This window comes from Nycticebus coucang, chromosome 24, assembly GCF_027406575.1.
Source record: "Nycticebus coucang isolate mNycCou1 chromosome 24, mNycCou1.pri, whole genome shotgun sequence".
NCBI classification, from domain to species: Eukaryota; Metazoa; Chordata; class Mammalia; order Primates; family Lorisidae; genus Nycticebus; species Nycticebus coucang.
In genome coordinates this window covers 30,587,076-30,609,641 of record NC_069803.1, presented here as the reverse complement: position 1 = coordinate 30,609,641, position 22,566 = coordinate 30,587,076, and the positions used below count along the sequence as shown (strand labels likewise).

The following is a 22,566-nucleotide window of genomic DNA, read 5'->3' as shown; positions in this document are numbered from 1 at the left end:
CGCAGGAGATTGAGGTTGCTGTGAGCTGTGACGCTACAGTACTCTAGTGAGGGCGACATAGTGAGACTCTAAAAAAAAAAAAATATATTGCTCTAAGTATTCAGGGTCTTTTGTGGTTCTTAACAAATTTTAGGACTTTTTATTTTTATTTCTGTAAAGAATGTCACTGGTATTTTGATAAGGATTATATTGAATCTACAGATCACTTGGGTAATATGGTCATTTTAACAATATTAATTCTGATCCATGAGCCGGGGTTATCTTTCTAATTGTGTAGTTAGGTTTTTTCATTAGTGTTTCATGGTTTTCCTTGTAAAGATCTTTCATTTCCTTGGTTAAATTTATTCCTAGATTATTTTAGGGGTTTGGTAGGTATTGTAATGGGATTACTTTCTTGATTTTTCTGCCAGTTCATTATTGGTACATAAAGATGTGCTTTTGTTATACTGATTCCAGTAACTTCACTGGAATTAGCATCAGTTCTAAGACATTTTGGTGGAGTCTTCAAATTTCTACATACATCAGATCATGTTGTCTTCAAAGAGGGACAATGTAACTTTCTCTTTTCCAATCTAGATGCTTTTTTTTTTTCTCTTTTGTGATTATTCTGGTTAGGACACTTCCAGTATTATGATGAAAAACAAGCGGTGCATCTTACGAGGGTATATGTGAAACTTGGTAAACAGTCTGTGAAGCTAGTGAATGATGACCCATGAATATATCAATGTACACAGCTATGATTTAATAAAATAAATAATATATATATTAAAAAAAGAAAAACAATGGTGAAAGTAGACAATCTTATCTTAGAGGAAAGGCTTTAGTTCTTCCTCATTCAGCATGATATTAGCTCAAAATTGTCATATATGCCCTTTACTATGTTGAGGTATGTTCTTTCTATGCCTAATTTGTTTTCATCATCAAAATTTGTTGAATTTTATCGAATGCTTTTTCTGCATCTATTAAGATGACCACATACGGTTCTATCCTTCATTCTGTTGATGTATCACATTTATTGATTTGCATATGATGAATCATCCTTTTGTCCCTGGGATCAATCTTATACGATCATGATGTATTATCTTTTCGATGTGTTGCTGATTTTGGTTTGCTAAAATTTTGTTGAAGATTTTTGCATTTATCCAGGATTCTAGCCTGCAGTTTTTCTTTTTATGGAAAGGGGCGCTGTGTCCTTGTTTGGTTTTTGTACCAGGATAATGCTGGTCTCACAGAATGAGGAATAATCTTCAGTATTATGAAAAAATTTGAGAAGAACTGGTGTTCTTCTTTATAGTCTGTTAGAATCTGGCAGGAAAGCCACCCATTCATGAGCTTGTCTTTTTTGGGAGACTTTTTATTGATTCAGTTTTGGGAGCTTGGGTTTCCTATTTCTTCCTGGTTCAATCTTGGTAGGTTTTTGTGTATAGGGATTTATTCATTTCAACTAATGTTCCAAATTATTAGTGTATAGTTGCTCTTACCAGTTGATGAACCTCTGTACTTCTCTGGTATGAGATGTAATGTCTTTCTTTTCCTTTTTTTGTTGTTGTTGTTGTTATTGTTTTAAGAGACAGGGTCTGCTCTGTCATCGAGGCTGGAATGCCACAGCACAATCATAACTCATTATACCCTCAAACTCCTGGGTTCAAGAAGAAAGATCCTCCCAGATCTAATTTTTTAAATTTTTTTGTTTTTCTGGGTTTTGTTTGTAGAGACAGAGTCTATGTTGCCCATTCTCATCTTCAACTCCTGGCCTCCCGCAATACTCCTTGGTTTCCCAAAATGCTTAAGATAATAGGCATGAGCCACCATACCCAGCTACCTTTTTCTTATCTGATTTTATTTATTTGGGTCTTCTCTCTTTTCTTCCTGGCTAGTTTAACTATCCATTTACCAGTTTTGTTTATCTTTTCAAAAAAGAAACCTTTTTTCAATCAGGCACAGTGACTCATGCCTGCAATCTTAGCAATCTGGGAAGCCAAGGCAGGTGGATTGCTTGAGCTTAGTAGTTTAAGACCAGCCTGAGCAAAAGTGAGACCCCATCTCTAAAAATAGCCAAACATCATGTTGGATGCCAGTAGTCCTAGCTACTGAGGAGGCTGAGGCAAGAGGATTGCTTCAGCCCAAAAGTTTGAGGTTCCTATGAGCTATGACGCCAGAGCACTCTACCAAGGGTGATAAGGTAAGACTGTCTCAAAAATAAATATTTTTTAAAAAATACAAGACACTTTTTCACTTCATATACTCTTTAATTTTACTCTCTATTTTGCTTATTTCTACCCAACTTTTATTGTATCTTTCCTTCTACTAATTTTGGGGTTGATTTGTTCTTGCCTTTCTAGTCCCCTGAAACTCAGTTAGGTTGTTTACTTGAAATTGTCCTACTTTTTTGATGTGGGAATTATTGCTATAAACTTCCCTCTTATCTCTGCTTTTACTGTATCCCAACAGTTTTGCTATGTTTTTGTCCTCATTTGTTTCAAGAAATTTTTTTATTTCCTTCTTATTTTCTTCATTAACCCAGTGATCATTCAGGAGCATGTTGTTTAATTTCCATGCATTTATACGGTTGCCAAAGTTTCTTGCTTTACTGATTTCTAATTTTATTCCATTGTGGTCTGAGAAGATACTTGATATGATTTTGATTTTATAAAGTTTGTTGAGATTTGCTTTGTGGCTTAACACTCAGTTTATCCGGCAGAATGATACATATGTCACTGAGAAAAATCTGTATTCTGTAGCAGTTGGATGAAACGAATGCTCTGTACACGTTAGTTAGGTCCATTTGGTTTGAAGTATACTTTAAATCCAATGTTCCCTTTGTTGATATTCTGTCTATATCTGTCCAATTCTGAGAGTTAGGGTACTAGAATTCTCAACTATGATCATATTATTTTATCTCTTCCTTTAGATATAATATTTGCTTTATACAGAAGGTGCCAAAAATGCATATATATATTAAGAAAGAAAAAACTATATTAAAAATGTAAGTCAAATCACCTTTGACTTCTGCAATTACAAGAGACAATATACAACACACAAGCTAACAAACATTATTGGTATATTATATAATATTCAGTATTAGAATTTTAATGCAAGGTTTTCCTTTCTTAAAGTATGTATACAATTTTTGGCACCCTCCCTATATATGGATGCTATTATGCCAAGTGTATAAAATAGCCAACTATTTTAAATTGCACACAAACTTTGTGGACACCCTGTATATTTATAATTGTTATATCCTCTTGCTGTTTTGATCCCTTTATCATTATGTAACAACCTTGTCTCTTTTTACAGCTTTTTACCAAACACCTGTCCTATGTGATGTAAGCAAACCTTATCCTGCTTGCTTTTGGTGTCCATCACATGGAATGTCTTTGTCCAACACTTCGTTTTCAGTCTATGTATCTTTACAGGTATGATGAGTTTCTTGTAAATAACATATAGTTGGGTCATGTTTTTATATCCATTCAGCCAGTCTCTCTTTTAAGTGGGAAATTTAATCCATTTATATTCAAAGTTAACACTGATTGATGAGGACGTCTCCCTGTCATTTTGTTACTTGTTTTATGTACCCTTCCTTTCTTCCTGGTTTTCACTGCAGTTTGGTGGTTTTCTATAACAACAACATTTGAGTTATTCGCCTTTCTCATTTGCATATCTGCTTTACTAGTTAGTTTTATATTTTTGTGTAATTTCATGATTGCGGATTCCATCCTTTTGCTTCTAGATGTAGGACTCCCCTAAGCAGTCTACGTGTGATAAATTCCCTCGGTTTCTGCTTATGTGGGAAAGTTCTGATGGGTATACTATTTGGGGCTGAGCGCACCCCCTCCCAGACTTTGGAGGTATCGTCTCATTCTCTCCTGATCTGTAAGGTTTCCACTGTTGACTTTGAACAGTTTGGTTGCAATGTACCTTGAAAAAGACTTTTTGTGAATATGTTCGGGAATCTTGAGATTTCTATATCTGTATATCTACATCTCTTGCAAAATTTAGGAGATTTTCCATTATTACTTCATTAAATAACCTCTTCTTCTGGAACACCCAAAATTTAAAATTTGGTGCCTTCATTGCATCCCGTATGTCACATAGGCTTTCCTCATTCTTTTTTATTCTTTATTTTTTTTTTTTGTCTGACTGAATTATTTCAAAAGGATGTCTTCAAATTCAGAAATTCTAGTCTATTATTGAAACTCTCGGTTATAGTTTTTATTTCATTCACTGAAATTCCTCAGTTCTAGGATCTGTTTAGTTCTTTCTTATGGTATCTACTTCCTTGCTGCATTTCTCATTCAGATCATGAGTTGTTTTTCTGACTTCTTTGCATTGTTTACTTGTGTTCTCTTGTATATACATCACTGTGCTTCTTCGATATTATTCTGAATTGAATTTTTCAGGCATGTTGTACTTTTTCACAGGAATCTGTTTCCAAAGAATTATGTTCTTTCTTCGGGGGGTTATCACGGTTCCTTACTTTTGCATGTTTCTTGTGTCCTTACGCTAGTATCTGTACATCTGATTTAACATCATTTCTTCCACTTCTTTGAACTGGCTTTCATAAGAAAAGACTTTTTCCTATAGTGTTGATTGTAAGGGATGCTTTGACTTTGATTCTGGGCAGGCACAGTAGTATACTCTCCCACGATTTCTTCATCTGTACTCAGCACCAGTGATGTCTGTGAGATTTTCAGTGGCTTAGGCTGTGGTTGTTAATAGAGGCTGTGGAAAGGTTTTGCTGTAGATGAGGACATCAGGTAGGCCAGTCCTCAGATAACAGTGATGACAGCAATTGGCCAGGCATGCTGGTCCTTAGATCCCAGCCTATGTGGTCACCAGTGATAGCAGGTCTGGGCAGGCTGATCCCTGGGTCTCCATGTGGCTTGCTCAGGTGCTGGCAATAACAGAGGTAGGCCAAACAAGCAGATCCTTGAGGCCTTGGGCAGCATGGACAGTGTCATCAGTGATGAGCAGCCCTCGGAGCCCCAGGTGGCATAGAAAAAAAACTAGATGTCAGCAGTAGTGGTGACATATTGGGCAGGCTAGACCCCAGGCCTACAGAGTGCATGCAGACACCAGTGGCAGTAGGCACAGTGGGTTGATCCTCTGGCACCCAGATAACAAGTGTGGGCACTGGCAGCAGAACAACTGGATGGGATTGTGCTTGGCCCTGCCCCTCCCCCACCCAATGATGCACATGAACCTGCTGTGGAACATGGAGCAGATTAATGAAGTAAACCTGTCCCTAACCCTACCAGTCTCTAGGCCCCCCAAAGAAACCTGCAGGTGCATGGTGGTCCTGTTGCAGACGGGGTGGTGTCAGGGTTGCTGTCAGTGGCAGTAGCTCCAAACAGGTGACTCTCAGGGTAGCACATGCTTCATCTCCCTTGGCCCCAGAGTGCTGCACTACCCATGACCCACGGTAAGGTGTAGGGCACTGCATAGATCAGAGTGCTAGGAACCCACCTGTACCACTGAGTCCAGCTAGGGTTGTAAAACAACAGCCGTCTGGGTCAATATGGGGCAGTAACAGAAGGGTCCATGGATGTGGAGATATAGAGGCTGTCAGGCCCCAGGGCAGAATGTAGTCTGGTAGGAGCTGGGCTCTCAAAATGGCTCCATACTGCAGTTGCTTGGGTTTTGGAGGTATGTCAATCTCAGCACAAATTCCCTCAGTGGAATAATGTCATCACATGGTCCCCAGACAACTTCATAATCTAACCTCAGGGTCTGCAAGGGCCAAGGGGCTCTTCTGAGGCCAGGATTACAGGAGTCCATGGTAGGGATATAGACTACTAAGGAATCTCTTACCTTCTACACTGAGGAGTTTCTAAGCCAATTCCAGTTGGGCCACCTGTTTCACTTCCCTCTCTATTATTCCATCACTTCCCTGCTGAATTCCAGATACTCAGACATACTATTCAATGTGTGATTATCTACTGGCTGTTTTGGTTCTTCTTTATGGAGGAGATAAGGGCTGGGTTCCTCTAGTCAGCCATCTTGAAGCCCCCTTAATTTCACTTCTCTCCATTATAATCCTATGGGACCACTGTAGTGTATGTGGCACACTGTTGACTTAAATGTTATATATTTCAGTGCACACTGTATATTGTTAAGCAGCAGGGGAAAAAGTTAGGGTATGGAACAGAACATTAAGATATGCTACCAACTGTGGGGAAAAAGGGGGAGATGTATATATAAAATGACCACTTGTATATCTGATGAATCTCTTTGAAAGGTACAAAAGAAACTTACAAAACGAGCTGGCTACCTGCCAGCAGGGGAACCGGGTAGCTAGGGAAGAGAAGTTAGGCAAACTTTCACAGAACACCCTCTCAGCCTTTCTGAATTTTATTTACTGATGAATATATCATCTATTGAGAAAACACAATTTTTTGACCTTTAATACTCTTTTCTGTGTAATAAAGAACAAATATTGCCTTGAAAGAAGTAGCAAATGATACTTTTCACCTGAGGCATCAAACATTTCTAGAACACATCTGAAAATCTGTTATCTCCTTTTAATCATCCACAGAGGCTATAAATTTTCAGAAGATAAAACGTTCAGCCTCGAAGTTCAACAAGGGAGCTAAACAATACATTTTTTAAAAAACTAATTTCTATCATCCCCCTTACAGTTCAAACATGACAATTTCAATTCTAAAAGCACTTTACATGTATCTTATAAAATACTGGGGGAATCCTGGATCCAAAGATTAAGAACACATACGATTTGATAAATGGTTTGACAGATGCATGAAATAAATTCTAAAGAAGTACTCAACTTCTTTTAATGCTTCCATTTTCATGAACTGTAGCATTTCACAAGAGACAGCTTGATAATGGCTGAAGGAGTGCCAGACTTGAAGAAACCTGAGTTCTTTTTCCATTTGTTCCCTTCACTAACCACATAATTCTGCATAAGTGAAACTTGATCACAGCTTCTGGACTGTCTACCTTACTACAAAATGTTAATCAAAACAAAATGTATATAAATGCAAAATTCTTTTTTTTTTTTGTAGAGACAGAGTCTCACTTTATGGCCCTCGGTAGAGTGCCGTGGCCTCACACAGCTCACAGCAACCTCCAACTCCTGGGCTTCAGCGATTCTCTTGCCTCAGCCTCCCGAGTAGCTGGGACTACAGGCGCCCGCCACACGCCCAGCTATTTTTTGGTTGCAGTTCAGCCGGGGCCGGGTTTGAACCTGCCACCCTTGGTATATGGGGCCAGCACCTTACTGACTGAGCCACAGGCGCCGCCCAAATGCAAAATTCTTTAACGTTTGAAATACTTCACAAACATGATATTACCACCCATGTATAGTTTTAAGAAAAAAATGTTTTGTTTCCCTTTTTCCATCTCCTCTAGGTTTGCACTGCTTTGCTAAAGTTGAGAAACAAAAACTTCAAACTTTTATCCGTCTTCTTTCAAAGTTAATAAATTATGAAGCCAACCTGCTTATAAAGCCTACAAAATAAGTTAAGTGTTCACTGAAAATTACATATATAAATTCCCAAACAGACAGAAGCAGGTATTCATCAGCAAACTAAAAGCTGGACCTTGCATAGCACTTTAACCAATGCCCTGTTACTCCTACAACGGAAAGTTAGTGAGAACAACAGGAAGTGCAGGATGGCGGCAACAAGGGCAGACAGCAGGACAGAGTGGGGCTGCACAAGCAGCAGACGGCTGTGGCTGGCATGCGGGCCGCCCTCAGCCTTCTCGGGGGTCTGAGTTTAAAGCTGCTTGTTTAAAACCATGGCCTGTTTTTATGCAATGAGGGGAATGTGTTACCTCTGCCACCACTGATGTGTTCCTCACACTGTAGAATTTCCAGATAAACAAATCCTGTCTTCTGCTTTAAAAGGCAATAAATAAATCAATGTATCCTGCTGGCTTGGAGGTTACCCTATCAAACCTTTATCATTGGCTCAAAGAAAGCATGATATCAAGCATAAAAGCTGCTTAAAAATGACATAAACGTATAAAATGTAGTGTCTACTGGGAAGGGTGGGTACTTCAAAACCTAAAAGCTAGACATGTGATTTTTTATTAATATCCAATAAAACATTTATTACGTGTCTACAATGTTTTGCTTCTAGGCCTTTGTACATGCTGTTCCCTCTGCAGGAACCACTCTCCTTCCCACCGCACCCATTTGCTTCTCCACTTCTCTAACCTCACACATGTGACTTCCTCTAAAAAGACCTCCCTTCCTCTCCCCACCCCTTCGTGTTTCCACAGCTCTCTGTCTCTCTCCCTCAGAGCACTTACCACTGTGCTATACAGAGACTGTATCTCCTTCACCTTCACCTAGGACTCATCATTGTCTGGTACCTAGAAGATGCTCAATAAATACACGCAAAGCAACCAGACGCTGTGCTAAACAGATGGGGGCAGGAGGATGAAATCCTAAGTTCACTAATAGGAGGTAGGTCAAAACACTGTGAAATGGCTAGGCTGGAGGTTTATACAGGTATGTACAGGATGGAGGTCAAGAGAGTTCTCCAAGTCAGCCTGTGAGCAGGATGATAAAGAGGGAAGAAATAAAAAGAAGATACAGCTAAACTAAATTTGCGAGGTTAAATAAGAGCAAGCAGATAAACAGAGAAGGAATGATCATTCCAAACAGAAGAAAAAAACAGGCTCAAGAGTGAATGAACAAGTCAGATCTGAGGAGCCGCGGTGGTCCTCAGTCTTTAGCACGTCTCAATCTCCTGGAAGATGTACTGTCATACAGGTGGCAGGGCCCCCAACCCCGCATTTCAAACAGGTTTTCAGAGAACACTACTAGTGTTCTGGGCCCAAAATTTGAAGACCCCTGCCACTGGTACAGTGGAACACAGGGGGCGCATGAAAAAGGAGCAGCAGACATGTTTGGAGCAAAGCAAGGGACTGAGCTACTAATCACATATACTATACCTCAGAAGGATTTTAAGTAGAAGAATAAGCTTAATTTTAGAAAGAGGACCATAATAACAGCTAGTAGCATTTATAGAGTTCTTACGTTCTAAACACTATTCTAAGGACTTTACATAGTCTGTACTGTCTAATATAGTAATTACTCGCCATAGGTAGCTATTTTAATTGAATTATAATTAATTAACATTAAGAATTCAGCTCTTCAGTCACTAGCCACATTTCAAGAACTCCATAGCTACATGTGACTATGACTACTAGAGAACAGTACAGAAACACATGTCTACCATTACACAAGCTTTATTAGCCCTGATGTATATTAACTCATTAAATTCTCACAACTTTATTATGAGATAAGCACTGTATTATCCCCATTTTATAGATGGAACTGTAGCAAAGAATGATTAGGCAAATTACCCAAGGTCATAAAACTAGTACTGCCAGCTGGGAGGCAAGGCCAGACCGCTCATCCTTGAGCTGGTTCTCAATCACTTCTTACCAACATCTTTCTTAGCAGTAACATGGACTAGAGGAGAAGGGAAAACCAATGAGGAAGCTACTAAGATAATCAGTGGAGAAATGATGAGGATCTGCTCTGAGGGAGAAACTCCTGGAACAGAGAAGTTAACTAAGAGATGAGCGAAAAGGATGAGTGAGAAGACTGGAGATGGACTGAACTGAAGCCAAAAGATGTGCAAGTGCGGTGTGGAGGATGATGCCAAAGTTTCTGTTTTAAGCAACAGAGTCAATAGCAATGCCTCTTACCATAGTAAGAAATCAGAAGAGCAAGTTGAGGGACAGTAATATATTCCACCTTAGGTCATCATGAATTTGAAGCAACTCTGACATAAAACACTGCACGAGGATATAATCTAAGTCCAGAGATGAGAACTCTGGAATTAGATCTGAAATTAAGAGTCATCAGTACAGACGACAGAGGTCTAAAGATAAGTCAGGAAGGTTGAAACAGTAAGAAACAGGTGACAAACAGAACCTTAGGGAATACTGATATCTAAGATAGAGGCAAAAGATAAAATGTCAACAAACTGAAAAGGGATTACCAGGAAGATGGAAGGAGAGGCGGAGACTCCTAAGGATCATCCCAGAGGTCAAGGGAGGAAAAAGAAGGCCCAATAAATGCTATGTGCTCCAAAAGGTCAGTCAAGCGTCCACAAGAGCAGTTTCAAATAGTCCTCTACTACCAAAGCCAGACCGCAGCAGATTGAGAAGGAACTGCCTTTTTTCAAGAAGATTAAAAATGAAGGGAAGGAGACAATACACAGAGAGAGAAGGATCTGCAGAGGTTTTTATGTTTGTTTTTATTCTGACGGGACAGACTCCTGCATGTTAAGAGTTAGGACATGAGGAAGAAAGACGGGCCCATGGCTAGCTGGTTTGGTGTTTATTTGCTAAGTCTTCTCAAGTAATTCCAAAGTGGATTTAGCATCCAGAACAACTGCTTTATAAAGAACAGAGCCTTGGATTTATGTTATAGAATTAAAGAAAAACTGACTGACATGAGAAGAAATAAGGGAGGAAAATGGTGAAAGAGGATCTAAACACTAAGTCAGATATTTCAAGATGCCCTGAATAGAAAAACTGGAAACCATTAAAGTACAGCATCACACTCAACACCTAAAAATAACACTGTTTCTAAGAGTTCCCTTACAGATTCTAGAAAACTCAGGACTACAAATGCTTTATTATAGCCAGTGACTAAGAAAAAGGAACCTAGACTCTACTAAGCTGAAAGAATTGAAAACCAACACTTAGCAGTAGCTGGTCTAGGTGAACCACAGGTCACAATTCTCTGGAGGAAAAAGCAGCCTAGACTGCAAGTCCCATGACACCTCTGCAGACAGAGAACTGCCCATTCTGCACACCAGGTAAACAGCAGACAAACCAATTATTTTCTTTAATGCTTTAAAAACACTTTTTAAAAATACAAACCTTTAAATAATATTTTAAAAATTAAAAAAAATTTAGCTGCCCAATTTTCTTTTTTTTTGGGGGGGGGGCACTATTTGCTTTACTACTTCTTTGGGAAAAAAAATACCACACTTTTAGTGAATGATGAGAAACATTTTACAGTAGTAGTAGGCTTTTGTTTTTAATATCGATTATGCCATGAATTCATAGGGAAAAGCTCCCAGTAGCTCAGGGAGGCAGGCGCCTTGCTATTGAATGTGACAAAGCGTTGCATGACTATTGTGCTATGAATCCATAGGGAACAGGTCCCAGCACCTTATATTACCATTACATGGGGTCTGTTGGTCATCCTGTGCCATGCCGTACACCTATTATACCATGAATTCATGGGGAACAGGTCCTAGCACCTTATATCACCATTACATGGGGTCTGTTGGTCATCCTATGCCATGCCGTACACCTATTATGCCATGAATTCATAGGGAATAAATAAGTTCCAGCACCTGTGTGCTAAGTCATATGTCCATTATGCCATGAATTCATAGGAAATGGGTTGGTCCTCAGAGTAGGCTTCTCTGGGTGGAGCAGGCTGGCGCTTCAGCTGAACCCAGGTACCTTTCTCTGTGGCTTCCTTCTTTTTCTGATCATTTTCCTTCACATGTTTCAGGACGCTGTCTCGGTTCTTAGAGTGCTTAATATGCTCAATACGAATATTAATCCTCTTGGCAAGAATCTTGCCCTTACCTGGTTTGTTTACAACAATGCCTGCTGGGTGACACTGTAGACTCTTCCAGTTCTGCTGTGGTGACATCTGTGTGGCATGCCTTTTTGAACAGTACCCGTTCCCTTGATGTCTACAATATGACCTTTCTTGCAGATTCGCATATATGTGGCCAAAGGAACAACTCCATGTTTTCTAAAAGGCCTAGAGAACACGTATTGGGGGCCTCTCCTCTTTCCCTTTGTGTTCGTCATTTTGGTGAATTACTGGAAGATGGCAGCTCCGGCCGAAAAGCCGCTGCCCAATTTTCTTTTCAGTTATTTTTTCCTACCAATATATGCCAAAAATCTTTAAATTGCCCAATTATTTTACAAATAATTGTTTCCCAATCTTAACCTGTTCTTGCCACCAGATTAACATACTAACTAAGTTTTATGACAAAGGAGAAGTAATGCCGAGATGAACTGTTTGTTACTCACAAAAACCAACAAAGACAAAAGTGATTTACTGTGGGCTGCCTTCCCCATCCAGTTTAGTTACTGGTAGTGTCACACATCTCTCAAAGCTCCTCCCAGACACTGCATATACAACAGTAAGGGCTAAACTGCATTCTCAGTCCACCACAGTTAATGCCTTAACAAATATTACTTTATTAATTAACAGAAACCTCAGTCTTAAGAGTTTTAAATCCTAACCAATTATCCAAGTCACTCCAAGGTTACCTGTGTTGAAGACCTACTGAAATCAGACTTATCTCTGAGGTGAACAATTCTGTTCAAACTCAAGTAGTACTTTTTTTCTTACCACTAAGGTAGCTCAACGCATTGTTCTAATATTTAGCTAAAAACATTAAGAAAACTTTCTCAATTCCTTTAATTTGGGCCATAAGAAAGTCTTTTCCCAAAAACTTGTTTGAACTAACAAGTGTACAGCCTATTTTCAAACACTGAAATTAGTAGGTCTATGCATTGTGGTTTACAAAACCACTAAAATTGTGTAAATCGGGGTTTATTCTAGAGATTCCATTAAGGAGGAGAGTTCTAACTACACTGTTTTATATCCACTGCTCTGTAATACTGTAAAGCACAACTATAGCATAATGAATAAAAGCACAGAACAGAGAAAAGTCCTGGCCAATCCCCTGACATGTTGTAGCTTGTGTGACACTGGACAACACACTTCAATCTCTTAGGCTTTCAGTTTCCCTATTTGTGAAATAAGATTAGAATCACTATGACCCAAGATTACTACTGGCTTAAAATGCAAAAGATTCAATTTTTTTCTAATAATTTATACTTTGTAGGCACAGAATAACAACAAAATATCTATCAATCCACACTACAGCCAGATTTTTTTTTTTGTCTTTAACTGCTGGCAGTTAGAAACTATTTTGACCCAGATGATAGTCTGCAAATATACTTGGTATACTATCGTAATCCCTATGCTTAATTTCAACCCTTAACAAAATAGTGCCATATAAAAAACTGTTTCTTCACCTGTTTCCTAATGAAGTTGAAAGTAATTCCTTGGTCTTGAATTTAGAGTTATGTACAGGGCTGATGAAAGCCATCTGTTGGAAACTATGACTTTCCTGTCAGAGGAAAAAACCAGAGGAACAGCGTTCATTTTCCTGGGAACCAGCTGCAGTTGAGTGAGTCCTAATCCTGCTCCAGCTGGGACAAGCAGAAGAGTGAAGTTGCTACTGGTCTAATTCATCCCGCAGATCCCTCGTGAAATGACCACACCCCTGAACAGCCAACTGGTAAACAACCTTACAAGAAGGAAGCTCTTCACGATTCCTACAAATAACATGTATTTGTTTCTTTTTAAAAAGCTTAAATCAGCGCATGAGAAGAATTCATTATTGTAATTTTATGAAACACAACTGAGAACCAAGTCAATGTAGAAAATATATTTTCCTCCAAATTTTATATGAAAAAAGAAAATCTAAAAAATATCAAGAAGACTCTTACAATCTCAAGAGGCCTGGGATAATGTTTTTCCCCAGAGTTGTCAAACAGTTCCTATTACATATTTGCTTTCATAGTATTAAAGGTAAGCACAATGCAAAACCATCACTGGCCCATATGTCCAGGAAGAACTAAATAAAAAATAGGCAGCAAGTATAAAAAGAAATTTAATGTATTTCACATTTCTTTACATTCATTTTTCCATTTTTTTAATATGAAGCCATCAAAAAATGTGTTATAAAACATTATTAAATATCTATTATAGAAATATAATGTTATGCCTATAAAATTTAACCATACAGAGTTGAGAACTCAATCAGCACACGTTAAAGCACTTGGAACAGTGCCCAACATGGCATTAGCTTTTAACAAATGTCAGCTATTAATAGGTTTCTATAAGCAATTGTTTACATTCCCTTAGCCTATTGATAGAAGGCAAAGAAAAAAGAGGTCAAAATGTTAGATCTTTTAAATCTCTACTCCCAAAGCAATTTGTGGTATCTGGTATCTTCATTAATTTCCTCCCATTATTTCATCAATTAGAAGTTAGGCCAAGAAAGGATAAAGTGTGAATAAACTGTAGGTGTAACAAAAATGTCTAGTTGTGTAAGTATAAGAAAAAGTGGTTGGGTTGTGTAAGTTTTGATCAGTAATGGCTCACCCAAGCTTATGTAGCTCAAGTTCCCTTTCAGAGTGTGTCCTGGGCTCAAAATTACCACTCACAGGCTAACTAGAAGACCAAAAACTATCTGTACAGGTAATTGTATTTAAACAAATGTTGTATTACAAATATCTCTAGCTGGGTTATTTTTAAATTTCCAGATTTTGAAAAAAATATGAATAAGTCTGCTTAGAACAAAGTCAACTCCTAACCACATTTACAATTAATCCATCTCAATGACTTGTCAGTAAAACACGGTTATTTCTAGCCACCTTCTCATGGCCCACCACATATGGAGCTACAAAAAAATGGCATAAATAATGATATTATAAACAATCTACTGATTAAATAACTGCACAAAAAATATTGAGATCAACCACAATATTATCAAATTTCACACTTGATATTTTAAAATCTACATTATCATGTCACTGTATCATAAACATTTTACCGTTTGCTCTCAAAAGGTTTTTTGGTTTTTTCCAAAGTGAACAATCATTCTATTAAGCTGGCCACATGTTTCAGTTTTTAATTGTGTGAACAATTATCACTCACTGCCTTTCTAACAAAGTATTCTAGCAATAGGATGTCTGAAATTGCAATTATCAAGATCGCATTTACAATTTACTTATAAAATGCCACTGTTCCACATATAAAATGTGGAACAATTTAATATAAGGACCATATCCAGGCCAGGTGTAGTAGCTTATACCTGTAACCCTAGCACTCTGGGAGGCCAAGAAGAGAAGGGTTGCTTGAGCTCAGGAGTTTGAGACCAGCCTGAGCAAGAATGAGACTCCCATTTCTACTAAAGACAGAAAAATTAGCCAGGCATGGTGGCATATGCCTGTAGTCTCAGCTACTCAGGAGGCTGAGGCAATAGGATTGCTTGAGCCCAGGAGTGTGAGGTTGCTTGTGAGCTGTGAAGATGCTCCCACGCTCTAGCCTGGGCAACAGAGCAGGACTCTGTCTAAAAGAAATAAAAATAAAAAACTAAGTTCCTGTCAAAGCCCCACTTATTCTATGGATTTAAAGTGTCAATTCCAGTAAAACCCTTTATTTGGGACTCCACTAAGTGTTTACTGTATTGAGAGATAATTTATAGTAGAAGGCAAGAGATTTATCACTTGATCTTTTTGCTCCAAGTTACCCAGCTGGGTAATAACTTTCACAATAACATTAGATGACAATACCTTCCCTTCCTTTTCCAACTGAATGCTTCACTAACTTATAATTCTGTTCTAAAATACTACTCTACAGAAGAACAAAACTTTAATGGTTTGGCTGTTTACTATGAAAGGGCATATATATCTGGACAAGTAATATACAACACAAACAACTATAGGTATACAAAGTAAATTTCTGAGCTCCTTGCCCATAGCACAGTGGTTACAGCGCCAGCCACACACACCGAGGGTGGGGTAGCGGGGAGGGTGGTGGGTTTGAACCCAGCCCAGGCCAGCTAAACTACTGCAACAAAAAAATAGAGGAGCATTGTGGCTGAGCACCTGTAGTCCCAGCTACTTGGGAGACTGAGGCAAGAGAATCAGTTAGGCCCAAGAGTTGGGGGTTGCTGTGAGCTGTGACACCATGGTACTCTACCAAGGGTGACATGAAACTCTGCCTCAAAAAAAAAAAAGAAAAGTAAATTTCTGTGTGTGTGTAAAATGAACCCAGATGTTTGAAAGCAAGGAACACGAGCCCTTTCAAGACCTAGTGTATAAATGGGCCATCTCAAATAGTTAACAAGCCTCACCTAAGAAACAAAATTATTTTCAAAGAGTCATGATGCCTGTTAGGAAAAAAAAAGTTTAATGTAAAAAAAAAAAAAAAAAGTTGTACTTCATAAACTAAAAAAAGGTTTCATAAAAATTTATTTCGTATCTCTATTCTGTCTGCCTTCTGTCTGGGGGCATAGGACCTACATTCTAAACGCACTTGTTCATGATAGGCATTCAAATGTTTGCTGAATAAATAATAAGAGAAGTAAATGAACAAATTACCTTATGATAACATCTATATTTCACAAAGAAAGAAATTTACAGGGAGAAAGTTGCTATTTAGACCAATTACACAATCCTCCTCACCTACAATCCCACATTCAAGGAAAGCAATATTTGGGCCCAAAAGCCCTCTGTTAACAGCTAAGCAAATGATCAGAAAAACTTCAGTGACAATTGAAATGAAAATTAGTAACCACAGAAATTATTTAGCAAAATACCATGTAGGTAAAACTTTGTTTTTGTAATGGACCTCAGGCATACAAAACCAGATTATTCATAAGATGTTTAGTTCCTAACACATTCTTATCACTGGTCCAAAGTCAGTTTTGAAATTCATTCTGTAGAAGAGGAAAAAAAGGGACACAAACAGTGAAAGGGTGTGGTGGAAATGCAGCCTTTGACAATTAGGGGATGTGCTGGGAAGTAACACCAAGGACAATGACAACTTTGTGCCTGAGTGCAGTGACAGCCACTATACATCACGATTCCCAGGAGGGGGTCAGTATTGCTGTTAGGGCGTCTCTGGAGCCAGACTGCCCACATTCAAATCCCAGCGCTGTCACTAATATTTGTGTGACTTGGGCAAGCAACTAAATCTCTTTTATACATCAGTTTCTTCAACTGTACCTACTTCATTGCTGGTACTATTATATTAGTTGTATGAGGATTAAATAAGTTAATAGATGTATAGCATTAAAGTAATGCTTGGCACATGGTAAATACTTGTTTAAGTTAAATAAATAAACTCACCACACACTCCCATATGTAAAGACTAGCCAAGAAATTTCCCTTTTATCCAAAAGTTTGGATAAAACTTTACAGTATCCCACAGATTCTCCTCAGTTCTCGTCAATGTGAAAACAACACACTGAAGTTCAAGGATCTTCATAAAAACTCCTCTTAAAAATATTTCTACACAGAAACACTCCCCCCAAAAAGAACAAAATCCTCTCAGCTGCTGAAAATTTAACACACATTTCCATAGATCTTCCCCAGTTTAATATTGCAAAAATAAATAAAGTTAGAATTGATCTAGGAAAAAGGAGCACTTGCTCAGGTCACTCATATAGTCCTTGAATTTCATCCCTCTGACAGCTGACGGCCTGTATCAGCATTCCAGGGAAGATAAAGCCATTTCATTTCAGTTCAAAGCAGAGTGCCTGGCTCATAGTAGATGCTCAATAACTATAAGCACATTTAATTAATGCCTGAAAGTGACTACTTCTGACCTACACCTTCCTTTCTCCATTACTGTCAAACTCTGGATAACTTTTTTTTTTCAAGAACATCTAGGCTCATAACAGCAAGCCATTAATTCTGCAGAGGAACTAACTGGGTAGTTTGTAAGAGAAGAAGGAAAGTAGTTAAAATACAATAAAAGATGCAAACGTACAAGCTGATAAGTGGAGGAATAATTCCTTACCCTGGAGTTCCCTGTATTATGATTCTGAATGTGAGCTTTTCCTAACTCTGGGGAAAGTCACTCAGGAAATTCACTACTGAAAATAAGAACTCCATTTAAAAATATGGAACAGATCTCATTAACTCTAATCATGAAATTAGTTTTGTATAGGATCAGTACACATAGAAAGAAGTCTGTTCAAAGAATCTCAATTTTCCCACACATATCCCACAAATATAGTTACTTCTATTAACACCACTGTATATTAAAACTATGTAACCAAAGCAAAACAGCAGATCTCAAACTTTTCTTAATGCAAAGGTGCTATGAAACTGCCTCAGCAAAGGTCCTCAGCTCAGGTGCAAAATAAGGACTGTTAGATAAGACGGTTCTCAAAGTCTCTTTCAAAAGTAAAACCCCACAACTTGGATTTGCCCTGCACTGTGCCTGGATACCTCTTAAAAATGTGAACTGACATCTTATGTATGGCTAATACTTTCAAAAATTAAAACATATAATTCAAGCAAGGCAAATTATTATAAAAGCAAAAACCCAAGTGTTCTAAAAAGAACTCGAAATACCCAATTCACAGGTCTGGCCCTGAATTGATCTAACTCTAAATCATTCCTGTTAGATCGTTTGATAATAGTTGTAGGAATCCAATCATATTTTAATTTTAGACACACGATCAACTTACAGATAAGAGTTCTTAAAGCACTGAACTACAATATAAAGCATCTTAGTTCTTGTTTATCTTTAATTTTTAAATATATACTCAATAAATTCTCAAATGATATGAAACCGTTTTATGAATAGGATTCTCAATTCATGGCCCTATGGGAATCATTTTAAAGGTAATAACAGCACGATGATGTTTCTATTTTAAAGTTCACAGGGAAAACTGAACCCTAAAACATTTCTCAAAAAATTTCATCACAGAAAAATACTGTTAGTTTTCAATTGTTATTTAAAGAAAAATCTACAGATAGTTTATTCAGCCAGCGGACAAACAAATTTAGATCAAATCTCAAAGTTTTAAATGCATTCAATGTTAACATTACAATCTTCTTGTCCTAGAAGTAGCCTCCATGATTTTAAGCAAAATGAAGATTACTTTACTAACCACTATATACTAAGGTGTGAAGCAACTTAAAGCACTACTACTCTCCAAAGAACTACAATTCAAAGAAAGTACTTGAATCAATTTACAGCTGGGACACTAGGTCAGTGTAAAAACAGCTACTTAACGAAATTTTCCTCATCCTCAAATATCTATTTAAGGGCTAAAATTTACTGACACACGTTCAACTGCATAAAATAACAGCATCAAACACACAAGAGAGTAAAGTATACCATCGCCTGTGCATCAAAATGCCCAACTCACCAGAACTTTTCTAATACAGGATATTGCATTCCTGTCCCATGTAACTACAGCTGTCACAAAAATAACATCTAGGACTTCATCACATGCAAAGGCATAATACATGATAGAAAGCTGTAACACAAACAGCAGAAACAAGAACTGCTCAGTTTGCTTAGCTACTACTATGGGTCATAAGAATGTCTCATTCCCATCTGATGATAACCTGCACCAAAATTGGGAAAAAAGACAGGTTCTTAGAATCATCTGCTTGTTTCAAATTCAAGTCTCCAGCATTAAGGTAAAAAGTTTCAAAGCTGTAAACCAGGTGCTGTGGTTCACACTTACAATCCCAGCACTTCAGAAGGCTGAGGCAGGAGGATTACTTGAAGCCAGGAGTCTGAGACCAGCTTGGGCAACATAGGGAGACTTTATGTCTCCAGAAACATTTAAAGACTGGCCAGGCTTGGTAGTACACACCTGTAGTCCCAGCTACTAGGGAGGCTGAGGCAGAAGACTGCCTGAGCCCAGAAGTTTTGCAGTGAGCTACGATCGTGCTATTGCACACCAGCCTGGGCAACAGAGCAAGACCCCGTCTCTTTACAAAAAAAAAAAAAAGTTTTAAAGTTCCATATCACTTTTTCTTTTTTTTTTTTTTTTTTTTTTTTTGTGGAGACAGAGTCTCACTTTACCGCCTTCCGTAGAGTGCCATGATGTCACAGGACTCACAGCAACCTCCAGCTCTTGGGCTTCCGCAATTCTCCTGCCTCAGCCTCCCGAGCAGCTGGGACTACAGGCACCCGCCACAACGCCCGGCTATTTTTTCTTTTTTGCTTGCAGTTCAGCAGGGGCTGGGTTTGAACACACGACTCTCGGTATATGGGGCCAGCGCCCTACTCACTGAGCCACAGGCGCCACCCATCTTAACATGTTCTTTTAAGTAGATTAACATTCTATACTTTTAATATTTCACAGCATCAGAACAATCAGCATCTCTTAAGTTCTCATAGCTAGAACTCACCAATAAAAAACTCCACAAGTGTCCCCAAACACAAAACTTGATTGCAACTTCTATGTAACTTTCCAGACGTGAGAATTTGTAGCATCCTATATCATCATCTCTGTGAACACTGATGCATACACCTTTCTTACCTTATCCTTTTCATGTGGAAGAAGTGACACTGGAGGTAAACAGGAAAGAGACTCACAACTCTCTTTCCCATCCACATTGGTTGCCTTAGTGTTGAGCCGATAAAGAGGTCCATCTTTGAGGAGTCTGCCGTGGCCAACGGCACGTTTGATAGCCAATCGTAACTGCTGGTGAAAGCCAGAGGCAGCACTACCTCCAAATGATGCAGACACATCCTTCTGACCTTTCAAAAAACGTTCAATACTTTTCAAAGTTGAGCCGCCAGACTCTGCCAAGCCATCAACTGCCCGCTTGATCAGTTTGTTCCAATCCACATTTTGTTTATTATCCAATTTTCCATGGTTTCGAGGTTTAGGAAGTGCTATTCGCCCAGGATTATCAGGATCTTTGTAGGAATTGAGTCCTTTATTTGAAACTTTTAAAATTGTTCCATCTTTAACACTCAACTCCAATTGTTCTAAAACAGTTTTACGATCCAAGCCGTGGGATGAAGACACTGCATTGCATATCCTCTCTTCTGAAGGACGCTGTTTCTGCTTCTTCACTTTTTTGATGGCCTCCAAAATCCACTCAGTATACAGCGGGTTAGCGAGTTTTACCATGGTGAAGGATTCTGTCTATCCATAGAGTCGTTATCCCTTATCCTGATGCTGAGTAAGTTTTACACCATGGAAAACAAGATTCTCGGAGTCTGGGAACCAGTTAATCATAGCATACAAGTTTTCTGGCCTGAGTCCTTCCTCCTTTCACAAAACAGAATGCCTCCCCACTTTTACTTTGGAAACCAAAACAACCTGTTATTTGAAATGTCTTCAAACTTTCCAATAAATTTCTCAGTAGCACCACACATGGGTCTCTTCATAAAGTTGTAAAAACTCAAGAATATCTCATTCCCAGCTTCAGAGCAGAAAAATGTGCATCTTATGCCTGAAAAACAATTAAAACGAAGTTAGTTTTTTATCAAAGACTTTTGTGAAAACAAGCAGTCTAATCTTTTAAAGAAACCAAGTAGCAAGTGTATCTTGGGCATCCATAAGAGTTTAACACATTTTTATAAACATTCCAAAACAAGCATGTACGTAAAACAATAGGATAAAAAAGAGGAAAAAAAAAAGATGAGTAAACAGGATATAATGAAGAAACAAGATGAAATGGTCTATGAATGACCTTAAACTATAACTAACCAGAGAGAGGGATGCTGGCTATTCTGTACTCCACAATCTCTGCTCACCAGTCTATGAATTTCAACTCTTCCTTGACATCTTTCCCCAAGAAACTATTCAGCACTTCGACAAGTATCTGGATTAGTAGAAAGAATCCTGCAATGAAAGTAAGAGTGAATCTTCCATCTTTCAAAATTCCAGACATTCAGAGTGGATAAAAACATTCAATAAGATAGTTTTCTCAGGCAATGACTGAGCAAATGTTAACTATTTCACATACTAAAAGAAACAACAATTTATACAGATGTTTATAATTTAAATACAATATTATCATACGTTTTCAAAACAGAAATAAAATTAACATTGAATATAGTCTAACGTGCAAGTGCTTAAAGAAATTTCAAATAATTGAATTTCAAGAATTACATGCTGACAGCTTCTTCTAACCCAAACTAAGATATTAATATCCGTATACTTGAGGGGGTAACAACTCACAAACTGTGCATAAACAAACTATGCACAGAGAATTAGAAATGAGAAAGGCCCGGAATCATCAGAATCAAATGCACACACCACGTATCACACATACAGTACAGGGAAAAACGTTTTCACTATTTGTAGGTCTAAAGAGAAGTCGATGTAATAAAGATATGAATTCAAGACTGCTATCCTGAAAGGAACAATAAATAAAACACAAACAGAAATATACTTCCTCTCTAAACATTTTTTCATACAAAAAATTCTGGCGATACAAGTTTTTCTTAATAAAATAGTGAATTCTGAAGCTAGATAATTCCCTTTGCCTCCAAAAATAAGTTTAAGTGTTTTTAGAACTTCTGCTCTTATAATTATTTACATTACAACATAAGCAATGCTAAAAACAATGGCTCCCATAGCAACTATTCTTAGTAGTGACATTAAAATCAAAAGAAAAATTGATACAAAGAAACATTACTATCAACTCCAATAGAAAAAGCTAAAGGAAACATTCATGTATTTTACTTGAAAGATTTATTTTAAAATTGGCTGACTAAAAAGAAGCACCCTGAAGAGAACTATGCTTCGTTTTGGTGAGGAACTCAAGAAGACAGAACAACTCAGAGTATTACTCTACATGAAAGTTCATTATAGAGACATTAAGGCTAAACTAAACGAGGAGCTACAACCAGAGTCTAAAAAGCTGGGGCCGTCCTAACTGGTGAAGCTCGCAGGTGAAAGAATGAATGACAGCTACTCATTTCTCTTTCCGGCCAATCCCCAGGTCTTCAGAAAGTAAAGCGCCCGCAGA

General features: G+C 38.1%; 1 protein-coding gene across 3 annotated transcripts in view; it reads right to left on the bottom strand.

The window, feature by feature from the left end:
* The window catches only part of KAT6A (lysine acetyltransferase 6A), a 102,227-nt gene that overhangs the window by 78,617 nt on the left and 1,044 nt on the right, over positions 1-22,566 (bottom strand). Inside the window, exons 2-3 of one of the 3 annotated variants that reach the window (XM_053578300.1) lie at positions 21,300-21,434; positions 20,118-21,042 (exon numbers count right to left, since the gene is read on the bottom strand). In XM_053578300.1, coding sequence (XP_053434275.1) covers positions 20,118-20,717 — 600 coding nt within the window. In that variant the 5' untranslated portion in view covers positions 20,718-21,042; positions 21,300-21,434. The remainder of the gene's footprint in view (positions 1-20,117; positions 21,043-21,299; positions 21,435-22,566) is intronic. The other 2 variants (XM_053578303.1, XM_053578302.1) reach the window with 2 other exon arrangements.